The sequence below is a fragment of the Chlorocebus sabaeus genome, chromosome 6 (assembly GCF_047675955.1).
Source record: "Chlorocebus sabaeus isolate Y175 chromosome 6, mChlSab1.0.hap1, whole genome shotgun sequence".
In the NCBI taxonomy this organism is placed as follows: Eukaryota; Metazoa; Chordata; class Mammalia; order Primates; family Cercopithecidae; genus Chlorocebus; species Chlorocebus sabaeus.
The window spans coordinates 51,053,091-51,066,366 of NC_132909.1; the positions used below are offsets into that span (position 1 = coordinate 51,053,091).

General features: G+C 45.5%; 1 protein-coding gene across 1 annotated transcript in view; it reads right to left on the reverse strand.

Moving 5' to 3' along the window:
- Window positions 1–720: 720 nt before the first annotated feature.
- ZNF627 (zinc finger protein 627) overlaps window positions 721–13,276 on the reverse strand; it is a 30,441-nt gene continuing 17,885 nt past the window's right edge. Inside the window, exons 2-4 of the mRNA XM_007995340.3 lie at window positions 9,125–9,251; window positions 8,891–8,951; window positions 721–6,756 (exon numbers count right to left, since the gene is read on the reverse strand). Coding sequence (XP_007993531.2) covers window positions 5,562–6,756; window positions 8,891–8,951; window positions 9,125–9,251 — 1,383 coding nt within the window. The 3' untranslated portion in view covers window positions 721–5,561. The remainder of the gene's footprint in view (window positions 6,757–8,890; window positions 8,952–9,124; window positions 9,252–13,276) is intronic.

The window sequence follows — 13,276 nt, forward strand, 5'->3', positions numbered from 1 at the left end:
GATCCACCCTCCTCGGCCTCCCAAAGTGCTGGGATTACAGGCATGAGCCACCATGCCCGGCCTATCAGGTTACTCTATTTATTAAAGAACTTTTACAACCTTAAGCTCGCTCTGGACTTTGCAGCCTTCTGTTGCAAATATAGCCATCAATTTATGGGGTCGAGACTTACAGCAAAATAGGAGACTTACAAATGAAAACTTTGATAACCCAGGATTTAAAATGTTGAAGAACATAGGATATCAGAGTGAAAAAGGTTTAGGGAAATTTCTACAATGAAATCCTAACCCAATCTCAGTAACTGGAAAAACAGATAGAAAAGGGTTAGGACACCAGGATTTCTGACAGGGGTCATTGATATTTGATATTTCTCCTTCGCCCACTGCCTTACCATTAGAATGGCTCAGTGACAAACCTGTGTGGGTGGATCGATGGCCCCTAACACAAAAGAAGCTAGATCAACTTCATTTGTTGGTAAAAGAGCAATAGAAGGCAGGACATGTAGAAAAGTCAGCCCCTGGAATTCTCCAGTATTTGTTATTCCAAAAAGGTCCCAAAACAGTAATGACCTCTGGGGTTTCAGCCAACACTCAGAGCTAATTGCAGTCATTCAGGTTTTCCAGCTCACAGCTTCAGATCCTGTCAACATTGTCTGTGATTCAGCTTATGTTGTACATGTAGCCAGTTGCATAGAAACTGCTACAGTTAAAAGTACACTAGACCCAGAACTGCTTAATTTATTTCACTTATTCTCATATGCTGCATGCTACATGCCAAACAGGTGACACAGATGGTCATGTACGGTGACATTGTCTGTCATCATTTGCTCATATGGGAATACCTAAACAATTAAAAACAATGGACCCGCTTGTACTAGTCATGCTTTTCAAAATTTCTTACAGCTTTGGGCTATAACCCATAAAACAGATATTCCTTATAATCCTAGAGAACAAGGCATTATAGAGCAGGCACATCAAACATTACAACGCATGTTGAAAAAAACAAAAAGGGGGTATAGGAGGCCAATTACCATCTCAATCAAAACTACATTTAGTCTTATTTACTTTAAATTTTCTGACTCCTGGTACGGAAGGTAAGACTCCAGCAGAAAGACACTGGCAAGTGTTAAAGGAAAAGAGGAAAGTTCTTCCAAAAGTGTTACGGAAATCCCCAGAAGAAGGACAATGGAAAAGTCCAGTGGATTTACTGACGTGGGGAAGAGGGTATGCTTGTGTTTCTACAGGAGATGGACAAATCGTGTGGGTGGCACCCTCAAGGTGCGTGTGACCATGGAACAGGAGACTGGAGGAACCCACGGTGGCCAATCATGGGCCTGGTCCCTTCAGTACGAGCCATGAGCCAGCTGGGCCTGAATGCAAACACAGAGAGAAAGCCTAACAGAATCATGACACAGTTCTAATGCTGTTTTCTGTAAAATCGAATGGACCGCCAATTGGATAATGAGAGCTGCCCAGCCTGACCTTACATTCTCTCAATTAATACATAAAACAAAAAGGGGGATATGCAGGGAGCCAAAGGCCCGTGGGACTATGACCAACTCAGCATTCCGCTGGAGTCTATATGATCAAATAGCAAACTGTTTATCATGAATGCAGGATGTGGGCAAGCTCACACTGCCCTGCCACCAAAAGGTTTGCTGAGGGACATCACTCCCTGGCACCCAGCTCCTTGAAGTTATCTACTTGAGAAATCTAGCCCCTATTGTGCAAAGGATGCAGTCCGCAAGACTGCTGTGGACCCCAACTGACAATTACCTGCTTTTCTCACTATCACTTTTGCCTAATAAATACAGAGGGCTGTGTAAAGCTTGGGGCCCTTGTCCACTAGAGGCAAAGTGCCCCTTGACCCCTTCTTCCAAATATACTCTTTTGTGTCTTTATTCCTGCGTTCACCCCACTTTGTTCAGTCCAGTAGGTCCAAGGCAGGTCAGGCTGGTCTTGAACTCCTGACCTCAGGTGATCTGCCCACTTCAGCCTCCCAAAGTGCTGGGATTAGAGGCATGAGCCACTGCACCCGGCCAGCATTGCTTTTCTAATCAGATGAAGAACAGTGTATGCTGTCAACAGAGCATCAGGACTCAAACAGAAAGCGACATCACTGCCTTCCAAAAGTGGTGGCCTTCTGGTTTATGAGCACTCTCTGAGCCTGTGCTACGAGGTCCTCTCTGGGGTGTTTGTGAAGTATCAAGATACTCCCAGAGTCAAGGCCAATAATCAGGCTCAGCTGTGTCCTGTTCATCTCCCTCACCCTGTGCTTCCAATGTCCTCTACCTTCGCTGGCCATCCCAACACAGCACCTGCATCCTGGGCAAAATCACATTTGGAGTCACGTTGACGGTGGGGTTTCTACTCTGTGGCCCCCACTATCACTGTGGGTGTCGCCTTCAAGGGAGGAGGAGAAGAAGGTTGGATTCAGTAGCACCTAACTCTGTATTGCCCTCTCTAATCCAAATGACTGTAGAATCTGACAGGCAATGACTCCACCCTTCACTCATGTGAATACATCATCTGGAGCTGAATATGTCATCTCCACGTACAGTCATGGTTTGGTCACTGATTGCTACTCTATCCTGTGATACCTGGGCTTTTGACTCTGAGAAGTTTCAACAAGGATTTTCTCAACAAGTGCTTGCTGGACAGCTTCCATGAAGTGATTGGACTGTTCCATGGAAGTGTTCAGACAAAAAGCTGACTTTTGCATGTTGCTTTTTAATCTACTGTGCCGGCATAAGAGGCCTATTGATAAATTAGAAGCAAAGACATATATGCCAGGAACAGTGGCTCACACCTGTAATCCATTCCAGCACTTTAGGAGGCTGAGGCGGGCAGATCACCTGAAGTCAGGAGTTTGAGATCAGCCTGGCCAACATGGTGAAACCCTGCCTGTACTAAAAATACGAAAAAAAATTAGCCAGGTGTGGCAGTGGGCACCTGTAATCCCAGCTACTCAGGAGGCTGAGGCAGGAGAATCACTTGATCCCGGGAGGTGGAGGTTGCAGTCAGTTGAGATTGCGTCACTTCACTCCAGCCTGGGTGGTAAGAGTGAAACTCCGTCTAAAAAAACAAAAACAAAACAAAAAAAGCATATTATCTGAGCAACAAAGGCTTGGTTGGAATATTGATGCTGACTTTGTTCCTTCCTAGGCTTGCATTCAGATAATTTGCATAAATATATTAGTCTCATTAGACTCATACAGGAGCTTTTTAAAAGTATTGTACAGCCAAAAAAACTAGCCGGGTGAGGTGGTGGGTGCCTATAGTCCCAGCTACTCGGGAGGCTGAGGCAGGAGAGTGGCATGAACCCGGGAGGCGGAGCTTGCAGTGAGCTGAGATCCGGCCACTGCACTCCAGCCTGGGTGACAGAGCGAGACTCCGTCTCAAAAAAAAAAAAAAAAAAAAAAAAGTATTGTACAGCTTGCTAAGAAGTAAATTTACATATTTTAACTGAGATATATAATGGAAAACAGCGTCCAGTACATCACAGGAACCACTTCAGTGTTCACAGAATAAGTAAGGCAAAACAGGTCCACAAGTCCAGGAGCCAGCCTCCCCTCACTGCAAGGTCAGGTCTGGCACTGTTGGAGACAAACACGTCAGACACTGGCAATGTGAGACCATGCTCCTTGGTGGCTATGATGAATCAAGACAAAAAAAGGGCATTCTGTAACCATGTCTTTAAAACTGGTGAAAGAGAGCATGTTCCAAATCGTAAACATGACAAAAATTCCCCTCTTCTCACTAATATGACTGAGTGGTATTTCTCATGAATTACGTTTACCTCCACTCCATTCCTTTTCCTTCTGGATGAGAATAATTATGATGACCAAGTTTAGAATTAAGTTTACCTCATCACTGCATCAAATACAGAGAATCATCTTGCTTCCTTGAATAGAAATCAATCGACCTGGCCGGGTGCGGTGGCTCATGCCTGTAATCCCAGCGCTTTGGGAGGCCGAGGCAGGCAGATCACAAGGTCAGGAGTTCGAGACCAGCCTGACCAACATGGTGAAACCCCGTCACAACTAAAAATACAAAAATTAGCCGGGCGTGCTGGTGTGCACCTGAAATCCCAGCTACTCAGGAGGCTGAGGCAGGAGAATCACTTGAACCTGGGAGGTGGAGGTTGCAGTGAGTTGAGATTGCGCCACTGCACTCCAGCCTGGGCGACAGAGCAAGACTCCTTATCAAAAAAAAAAAAAAAGAAAGAAAGAAAGAAATCAACCTAAAACAAGCACAAAACTTGTAAGAAATTCTTCTGAGCAGCCTCTTACTGATACATCACACAGCCCTTTATGGTTTGTGGTCATAATTATTATTACAATTTATTACACCCTCTTTGACAACAGGTATGGTCTCTGTGGTCTTTAGCAAGAGAGCACACAAAACAGCATGACTTAACTTTTGGTATTATGAGTAGATGAGAAATTACTATGAAGATAAAAGTTGAAACTATATAAGCATGAAAAGTAAAATTTACATGAGGAGGAAAAAATTCCTTAAGTTGTATGCACATGGTTAACACTGACTTCACAGTGTCTTAACAAATAATTCGCCAAAATTATAAACTTGATGTAATCTAAGACTGAAGACAGTTAATAAACCGTTTCTAGGAAACATGTACAGAAGTCTTGTTTGAATAAAAAATACATATTAGTCACATATAATCAAACAACTGAAAATGAACTGAGGCATTACATTGAGCTATGAATAATAGGAAACACTTGAAATTTCCTGATAGAGGAAGGTGCTTATTCTCATATCAAAGTCCTGGGTGAGGCCAGTCACTGCACAGTACAGCAGAAGAACAAGCTCCCCTCTGGTTGGTTTTGACAGCAGCATGGTAGCTGTCAGGCTCAATCAAGAATACAGTCACTACTGGTAAGAACAAAGGTGCTTACCACACATATTAGACCTTCTGCTAATTCAGTCTACAGACTAGGGGAGTCAGAGCATCAGAGAATATTCCCAACCAGGACAGTCTGAATTAGTTGCCTAGTTCACACATGATAATGTCTGAAGGAAAACCAAAGTGTGGATAGATATTCAACGTGGGGCTTCTGGAGACCTGTGTGGAAACCTATCACCTCCGAGAAAATTAAAGTCAAGTCGTTTTGAGGATACTCTTGATTGGCAACCCAAAGAAGCAGGAAAATGGGATGGAAGCAGATGTCCATACAGCCTGTATTCACATTGCTGTCTCCCTGTATGGTGCTTCCAAACCATGACTAATGCCTTCTTAACTTCCTTCCAAACCTCATGTAAGATAGGTTACTGGTGAATTGCATCATGGAATCACAAATGGAATGGATTCTGGGAAATCTAGTTCCTAACCTACCAACACTGACATGACACAACCCAGAGATCCAACTCCAACTCTAGGTTTTACTGTCCTATCACAAGTCTCTCGTAATTTAAAGCCAATTCTCTTACAGGATCTTTCTCCACTGTGAATTCTTTCATGTAGTTGAAAGAAACAGAAAGGACTGAAGGCTTTCCCGAATTTCTTACTTTCATGGGGTTTCTCTATATGACTCCTTTCATGCTCATGAAAGAACTGGGACAAATGAAGGGTTAGGGTTGGGGTTCTCATAGGGTTTCTCTCCAGTATGAATTCTTTCATGTACTCGAAAGTAAGTGGATCGACTGAAGGCTTTCCCACATTGTTTACATTCATAGGGTTTCTCTCCAGTATGAGTTCTTTCATGGATTCGGAAGTAACTGGAACGACTGAAGGCTTTCCCACATTTTGTACATTTATAGGGTTTCTCTCCAGTGTGAATCCTTTCATGTTTTCGAAACGAACTGGAACAACTGAAGGCTTTCCCACATTGCTTACAGTCATAGGGTTTCTCTCCAGTGTGGGTCCTTTCGTGGATTCGAAATGAACTGGGGAAATCAAAGGCTTTCCCACACACCTTACATTTATAAGGTCCGTTGCCAGTGTGCTTTATCATGTGTCTTCGAACACTTGCGAGACAAGTCAAAGCCTTGCCACATTCCTTACATTCAAAAAGTTTCTCTCCAGTGTGAGTCCTTTCGTGACTTCGAACAGAACTGGCGCACCTAAAGGCTTTACCACACTGTTTACATTCGTAGGGTTTCTCTCCTGTGTGAGTTCGTTCATGGATTCGAATGTACTTGGAACAACTGAAAGCCTTCCCACATTGCTTGCATTCATAGGGTTTATCTCCAGTGTGAGTCCTTTCATGGATTCTAATGTAACTGGAACAACTGAAGGCTTTCCCACATTGCTTGCATTCATAAGGTTTCTCTCCAGTGTGACTTCTTTCATGTATACGAAATAAACTGGGATAATCAAAGGCTTTCCCACACACCTTACATTTGTAAGGTACACCTCCCCTATGCGTTAACATGTGTCTTCGAATGCTTACAAGAGAAATAAAGGTTTCTCCACATTCCTTACAATCATAGGGCTTTCCTCCAGGATGAGTCCTTTCACGTACTGGAAAAGAGCGATGATAACTCAAGGCTCGTCCACACTGGTTACGTGTATATGACTTCTTTCCAAATTCCCGATATGCATTTGGTTCACGTCCAGTGTGATCTCTGATGTGCCTATTAAGGGATGAAGGACCCATGCCAACTTCTCCACACACGCTGCGTTCGCATGGTTTTACTCCAGGAGTTTTCTTGTTCAGAACACCATCTGGAATCAGGCTGAAGGTTTCTTCACCTTGACTACCTTCTTTACTTTCACAGAGTCTCTCTGGAATATGACTTGTGGGAAAAATGAGAAGCACATTATTAATGTTTTGTTTATAAATGATTTTATATTCATTAATAGGTATTAGACTTACATTCACTTTTTTAAAACACAGAGACAGAATCTCACTATGTTGACCAGGTGTGAACCCTGAACTCCAAGGCTCAAGGGATCCTCTCACCTCTGCCTCCCAAAGTGCTGGGATTACAGGTGTGAGCCACTGTGCCTGGCCTTGGACTCACATTTTTTTTTTTTTTTTTTTTTTTTTGAGACGGAGTCTCGCTCTGTCACCCAGGCTGGAGTGCAGTGGCCTGCTCTCTGCTCACTGCAAGCTCCGCCTCCCGGGTTCGCGCAATTCTCCTGCCTCAGCCTCCCGAGTAGCTGGGACTACAGGCGCCCGCCACCTCGCCCGGCTTATTTTTTTGTATTTTTAGTAGAGACGGGGTTTCACCATGTTAGCCAGGATGGTCTCGATCTCCTGACCTCGTGATCCGCCCGTCTCGGCCTCCCAAAGTGCTGGGATTACAGGCTTGAGCCACCGCGCCCGGCCCTGGACTCACATTTTTAACATTATCAGGGAAAGTGTACATTTTATGCCTGTCTCAATTGTTTGAACATGAATGGACTAAATGGTCTGCAATAGGTCACAACCATACCTATTATCAAAAAATGATATTCATGGCCAGGCGCAGTGGCTCATGCCTGTATTCTCAGCACTTTGGGAGGCCAAGAAAAGCGGATCACCTGAGGTTGGGAGTTCAAGACCAGCCTGACCAACATGGAGAAACCTTGTCTCTACTAAAAATACAAAAAAAAAATTAGCCGGGCATGGTGGAACATGCCTGTAATCCCAGCTACTCAGGAGGCTGAGGCAGAAGAACTGCTTGAACCCAGGAGGCAGAGGTGCAGTGAGCCGAGATCATGCCATCATACTCCGGCCTGGGTAACAAGAGCAAAACTCTGTCTCAAAAAAAAAAGAAAAGAAAAGAAAATGATATTCATGGCCAGGTGTGGTGGCTCACATCTGTAATCCCAGCACTTTGGGAGGCTGAGGCAAGTGGATCACCTGAGGTCAGGAGTTCGAGACCAGCCTGGCCAACATGGTGAAACTCCATCTCTACTAAAAATACAAAAAATTAGCCAGGCGTGGTGGCAGGCGCCTGTAGTTCCAGCTACTCGGAAAGCTCAGGCAGGAGAATTGCTTGAACCCAGGAGGCAGAGGTTGCAGTGAGCCAAGATGGCGCCCTCACACTCCAGCCTGGGCAATGAGTTGTGAAATTCCCTCTCAAAAAAAAAAAAAAAAAAAGATATTCATATTCATATGAGGTTTCTTAATACTGTCTACAAGTGAACTATTTTGCAAACACTGAACATCTATATTACACTTAACTATGTTTTTGGAAAAGATTTTCTTTTCTTTTTTGAAACGGAGTCTCACTCTGTTGCCCAGGCTGGAGTACAGTGGCGCGATATCGGCTCACTGCAAGCTCTGCCTCCCAGGTTCACACCATTCTCCTGCCTCAGCCTCCCAAGTAGCTGGGACTACAGGCGCCCACCACCATGCCCGGCTAACTTTTTTTTTTGTATTTTTAGTAGAGACGTGGTTTCACCGTGTTAGGCAGGATGGTCTCGATCTCCTGACCTTGTGATCTGCCCACCTCAGCCTCCCAAAGAGCTGGGATTACAGGCGTGAGCCACCATGCCTAGCTTAGAGAAGATTTTCTAAAAACAAATCAGTTTGAAACTGGGCTTATATGTTGTTTGCTTGTTTTAAAAAATTCCTGCCAGGCACGGTGGCTTACATCTGTAATCCCAGCACTTTGGGAGGCCGAGGTGGGCAGATCACAAGGTCAAGAGATCAAGACCATCCTGGCCAACATGGTGAAACCCTATGTCTACTAAAAATACAAAAAATTAGCTGGGCGTGGTGGCACGTGCTTATAGTCCTAGCTACTCAGGAGGCTGAGGCAAGAGAATCACTTGAACCTGGGAGGCAGAGGTTGCAATGAGCCGAGATTGCACCACTGCACTGCAGCCTGGCAATACAGTGAGACTTCATCTAAAAAAAAAAAAAAAAAAAAAAAAAAATTTCCTAACAATATGAAATGCTCTCAAGGAACAGAGCTTTCTTTTGTGAGTGCAAATTACCTTATATTTCTCCTGGGAATTTTGAATGGGTCTTCAATGTTCTGGTCTTCCCATTGTTTTCCTAAAATTTAGACCCAGAAAAGTCATTATGAATTAGTACAAAATTATGAAAAACATGTTAGATTCTGTATTCACAATTCCCTGCACCCATGCCTGGTTTATTCCCCAAAGAGTTAAGGAGCTAGAAACACCTGTTCTCTAGTTTACTAAGTGAAGGTATATTGTCACCCTTACCTATAGAAGCCAGGTTCCTGAAGGTTTCCCGCATCACATCCCTGTAGAGATTCTTCTGGGAAGGATCCAGCAAAGCCCATTCTTCCAGGGTGAAGTTCACAGCCACATCCTCAAAGGCCACTGAGTCCTGAAACATCCCACATGTGTGGAGGAGGAAGGTTGAGACTGACAGCACTGGGGTCCTAGACTTTATTCCCAAGAAGTTCTCAGGATGCTGTGCTCTCCAAACATTTATTTCAAGATTCCACAGTCATCAAACTTACCCTCTGTCTAGACTCACTTCCTTCCACAAAGCAATTCTGCTGCTAGAACTGAACTGGCAACAGCAGAACAGGAACAAGCCTGTCTGGTGGGAGAAGTATGTACTGCCTGGGCCACCCCTAATGTCTCTCTGTAAGGTGGGTCTGTAGCATCTGTTGTAACAAACATGTAGTAACTAGTGTGCAGAAAAAAGTGAGCATTAGCCACCCTGAGACTGTGTATCTTTAGAAACGCTTGTGCACAAAGTTTGAGCTTTGACAGTATCTGGGTACTGGATTTTAGACAGGATCCCACCAACCTAACAGATAAAGAGTCATAACTTACTAGAACAGACTCCCATAGCAAAATCTCTGTGAGAAGCAGTACGGGGTAGGAAAACCTAACTTGCAACTGATGAATTACTGAAGGCTAAGTGTGGATAAATTTAAGAAGTAAAAATCTGGCTGGGCACAGTGGCTCATGCCTGTAATCCCAGCACTTAGGAAGGCTGAGGCAGGTGGATCACCTGAGGTCAGGAGTTCGAGACTAGCCTGGCCAACATAATGAAACCCTGCCTCTACTAAAAATGCAAAAAAAAAAAAAAAAAAAAAAAATTAGTCAGGCGTGGTGGTGGTTGCCTGTAATCTCAGCTACTCGGGAGGCTGAGGCAGGAGAATTGCCTGAACCCGCAAGGCAGAGGCTGTAGTGAGCTGATATCGCGCCAGTGCACTCCAGCCCAGGCAACAGTGTGAGACTCCATCTCGAAAAAAAAAAAACAAAAAAAAGTAAGTAAAAATCTGGCCAGGTGTGGTGGCTCATGCCTATAATCCCAACACCTTGGGAGATGGAGGCAGAAGGATCACTTGAGCTCAGGAGTTCAAGACTAGCCTGGACAACACAGCGAGACCTCTTGTCTACTAAATATTTTTTTACATTAGTCGTTTTAAAAAAAGAGGTAAGGTCGGGAGTGGTGGCTCACGCCTGTAATCCCAGCACTTTGGGAGGCCAAAGACCAGAGGATGGATTGAGGCCAAGTGGTCAAGACCAGGCTGGGAAACGAAGTGAGACCCTATGTCAGGAAAAGAAAAAGGAAAGGAAAGGAAAGGAGAGGAGAGGGGAGGGGAGAGGGGAGGAGAGAGGGGAGGGGAGAGGAGAGGAAAGGAGGGGATATGGGAGGGAAGGGGAGGGGAGGGGAGGGGGGAGGGGAGGGAGATGGGAGGGGAGAGGAGAGGGGAAGGGACACGGAGAGGGGAGGGGAGATGGGAGGGGGAGGGAAGGGGAGATGGGAGGGGAGGGGAGGAGATGAGGGGAGGTACACATACATAAATGGTAAAATGACTTTTGGCAAGTGTGCCCAGATTCATTATTGGAAAAAAATACTTTTCAAAAAATGGCGCTGGCATGGGAACAAAGATGAGAACAACAGACACTGGGGCCTACCTGAAGTGGGAGGGTTGGAAGAGGGTGAAGGTGGAAAAGAAACCTATCAACTACTATGCTCACTACCTGCGTGATGAAATACACCAACCCCCAGTAACACACAATTTACCCATGTAACCAACTTGCACAGGTACTCCCTCAACCTAAAATAAAAGTTGAAAAAAAAAAATGGTTCTGGGAAAACTGGATACCTACACGTGAAAAACTGCAGTTAGGGCCGGGCGCGGTGGCTCATGCCTGTAATCTCAACACTTTGAGAGGCCGAGGTGGACAGATCACCTGAGGTCAGGAGTTCCAGACCTGCCTGGTCAACATGGTGAAACCCCACCTCTACTAAAAATACAAGAAAATTAGCCGGGCATGGTGGGCTCGTGCCTGTAGTCCCAGATACTTGGGAGGCTGAGGCAGGAGAATCGCTTGAACCTGGGAGGCAGAGGTTGTAGTGAGCCGAGATCGCAGCACTGCACTCCAGCCTGGGCAACAGAGTGAGACACCGTCTCAAAAAAAAAAGCAGTTGGACCCTCAACTCACATACAAAAATGACATCAAAATGGATCAAAGACCTAAAGGTTAACAGCACAAACTAAACAACTCTTAGAAGAAAATAGTAAAAATTCAGCAGGCCAGCTGGGTGCGGTGGCTCACGCCTGTAATCCCAGCACTTTGGGAGGCCGAGGTGGGCGGATCACCAGGTCAGGAGATCAAGATCATCCTGGTTAACACGGTGAAACCCCATCTCTACTAAAAATACAAAAATATTAGCCGGGCGTGGTGGCGGGTGCCTGTAGTCCCAGCTACAAGGGAGGCTGAGGCAGGAGAATGGCGTGAACCCGGGAGGCGGAGCTTGCAGTGAGAGGAGATTGCGCCACTGCATTCCAGCCTGGGTGACAGAGCGAGACTCCGTCTAAAAAAAACAAAAAAACAAAAAATTATACAGGCCGTTTTTGGACTAAGATCCTATACTAGGCCCCAAGAAACGAGACCAAACAAAAATGGAGTCACTCATGCTAAGTGCCACATGATTAAACTAAAATTTTTAAAGAAGCAGGTAGAGCCTCAAACATACCCATTTCTTCCCCAAAACAGGAGACTCACAGCAACCAATAGGAAAGGGCCCAGTCAATCGCAGCTGGCATAATAAGGCCATCCCCTCTGCTTTACCCTTTTTTTTTTTTTTTTTTTTTTTGAGACGGAGTCTCACTCTGTCGCCCAGGCTGGAGTGCAGTGGCCGGATCTCAGCTCACTGCAAGCTCCATCTCCCGGGTTTACGCCATTCTCCTGCCTCAGCCTCCCGAGTAGCTGGGACTACAGGCGCCCGCCACCTCGCCCGGCTAGTTTTTTGTATTTTTTAGTAGAGACGGGGTTTCACCGTGTTAGCCAGGATGGTCTCGATCTCCTGACCTCGTGATCCGCCCGTCTCGGCCTCCCAAAGTGCTGGGATTACAGGCTTGAGCCACCGCGCCCGGCCTGCTTTACCCTTTTAATAAAAGTAACCCAATGTTAACCAATCTGCTTTGTTGCTGTTCTGTGTCCCTTGTTCCTTACAAAAACCACCCTTCTGTCATGCCCAACAGGAGCTCTTATTCTATTTTATAAAATGGGATGGTACACCAATTCATCAATCGCAAATAAAAGCCAACTAGATATTTTAACTGTGTTCAAACTTTCCCTTTTAAACAAAAACACAGGACAAAAGTTTCTATTGGGTTTGGCATTGATTTCTTGGATAAAACACTAGAACATGGTTCGCAAAAGAAAAAAAAGACTAATTTTGGCCGGGCGCAGTGGCTCACACCTTAATCCCAGCACTTTGGGAGGCTGAGGCGGGTGGATCACGAGGTTGGGAGATCGTGACCATCCTGGCTAACACGGTGAAACCCTGTCTCTACTAAAAACACAAAAAATTAGTCGGGCATGGTGGCCAGCGCCTGTGGTTCCAGCTACTCTGGAGGCTGAGGCAGGAGAATGGCGTGAATCCAGGAGGTGGAGCTTGTAGTTAGCTGAGATTGCACCACTGCACTCCAGCCCGGGCAACAGAGCAAGACTCCGTCTCAATAAAAAAAAAAAAAAAAAAAAAAAAGCCGGGCGCAGTGGCTCACGCCTGTAATCCTAGCACTTTGGGAGGCCGAGACAGGCGGATCACGAGGTCAGGAGATCGAGACCATCCTGGCTAACACGGTGAAACCCCGTCTCTACTAAAAATACAAAAAAAATTAGCCAGGCATGGTGGCAGGCACCTGTAGTCCCAGCTACTCGGGAGGCTGAGGCAGGAGAATGGCGTGAACCCGGGAGGCGGAGCTTGCAGTGAGCTGAGATCCGGCCACTGCACTCCAGCCTGGGCGACAGAGCGAGACTCTGTCTCAAAAAAAAAAAAAAAAAAGACAAATTTTATTTCATCAAAATTAAAAACTTGTGTGGGCCAGGCAGCTGGGGGAAGAGGATTCCTTGAGTCCAGGAGGTTGACACTGCAGT